The sequence below is a fragment of the Rhagoletis pomonella genome, unplaced genomic scaffold (assembly GCF_013731165.1).
Source record: "Rhagoletis pomonella isolate Grant_MI unplaced genomic scaffold, Rhpom_1.0 Rhpom_scaffold_00008, whole genome shotgun sequence".
In the NCBI taxonomy this organism is placed as follows: Eukaryota; Metazoa; Arthropoda; class Insecta; order Diptera; family Tephritidae; genus Rhagoletis; species Rhagoletis pomonella.
Window position 1 is genome coordinate 27,923,821 of NW_023458562.1, and position 1,783 is coordinate 27,925,603.

The 1,783-nt window shown below is 38.3% G+C and overlaps 1 protein-coding gene across 1 annotated transcript; it reads right to left on the reverse strand.

Annotated features, from left to right (window-relative positions):
• Positions 1-178: 178 nt before the first annotated feature.
• On the reverse strand, positions 179-1,744 carry LOC118744573 (CAAX prenyl protease 1 homolog; the record flags this gene model as incomplete). The annotated part of the gene is given in 1 exon segment (XM_036477696.1): positions 179-1,744. A coding segment is annotated over 1 exon segment (1,278 nt), but the record flags the coding sequence as incomplete, so codon positions are not given.
• Positions 1,745-1,783: the final 39 nt, after the last annotated feature.

Genomic DNA, 1,783 nt, shown 5'->3' on the forward strand with positions numbered 1-1,783 from the left:
CCGTTGCTTGTCATTAGCAAATCAAATGCTATATAAAATCTTTTATATAGTTTCCAATTGAGCATCAGCAGGGAACATCAAAAAAACAACAAAGCAGGATAAAAACGATAGAAAATTTAATAGCGGTATCACTAAAGATCGTATTCATTTTGTACATACTATATTTTAACTGCCTCACTTCAATTAATTAAAAAGTTGTGCTTTTTCCGATTTATTTCTGAATGAATTTAAATTTGTACAACTAACGTACGTATATATGTACATATGTATACAACTTGAAAAATATAAATGTACAAAAAAAAAAAAACAAAAAGAAATTTAATATATTACGTAATTCAAATCGCAGTGAGACTAGTCGGTACTAGACACAGCAGCGTTGTAGTGCGAGTACAATGTTGGCAGCTAACGCTACCGAATTGATCGAAGACTATCCTCCATCCTTCCTACGCTGATGCTAGCTTCACATTTACTTCTCCTTCTTTTCCGTATCATCTCCTGCATCCAACTGCTTAAGACGATCCATACGTTGTAAGAGTGTTGGATGTGAATGATTGCTGGCCGAGTACAACCAATCGTACACTGGGAAGCCCAAATTATCCAAATTAAGTTTAATTAAAGCTTGGCCTAATTGTTTCGAGAAACCTAGTCCATGTGCGAACTCATCAGCCTGATATTCAAAGTAACGTGAAAGTGTAATCATAGCAAAGTTTACAATAGCGTTATAGGGTGCCATGACATAGGTGAACACGACTAGCAAACCGACTATAACAGGGCGCGTGCCAGGTTGGAAGCCGACAGCTTCATAGAAGGGTCCATAGGTGAAGCAATATCCAAAAACGACGAAAAGTAAAAGTAAATGCACTTGTGCTATGATTATATTTTTGGTTACGTGGCCACATTTCCAATGACCCAATTCATGACCCAACACTGCCAGTACTTCTTCATTGGTACAACCCTTGCCTTTGTCTTCCTCTTTTAGCTCAGAATCATCTGGCTTACCTTTATTTAGTAATAGAGTATCAAATAGTACTATGCGTTTGGAGTTCCATAAGCCGTAGAAATAGGCGTTGCTATGTGATGAACGTTTAGAACCCTCTACAACGTATAGTTTGGTCAACGGGAATTTCAGCTGAGCAGCTAGATCTTCAATTGATTTACGCAACGGACCTTCCTCAAGCGGTGTATACTTGTCAAAAAGTGGCGCAATGAAAATCGGATAAATTGTGAGCAAAACCAAAGATGTGATGCCTGTGAAGAGCCAAAGCCAAATAAAGAATTGGTCACCACCATTCTTTACAATCCACACCGTTGCCGAGATGATAGGAACCATCAATACTTGTGTAACGATGAAGCCTTTTATTTGATCCCAGGTAAAAAATCCTGCTGTCTGCTTATTGAATCCGTGCTTTTCCTCCAGCACAAATGTAGAATAAATTTTAAATGGCAAATCTTTGAATGTTCCTAGCACGCTTGTGACTAGCCCAAACAAGCAGCTGACGATTATTTCATTTTCTTCATTCAAATATAGAAGCTTCGCCAAATCTACTGCCCAGGCCCATTGCACTGCAATAAAGCCAGTGTATAGTTCGATGCCCATTAGTATTACATCTTTAATAATGGCACTAAATACACCGAAATTGGCCCTATCAAGGCCATATAAGCGCGCTTTTTGGAATGTCTCATCACTCATGCAGTCTTTTAGTTCCCTGGGGACTTTCAAAGCAGTTTTGTAAACTTGTATCTGTAAAAAGTGGGGAATGTGAGTGACATTTTAATGTGCAAA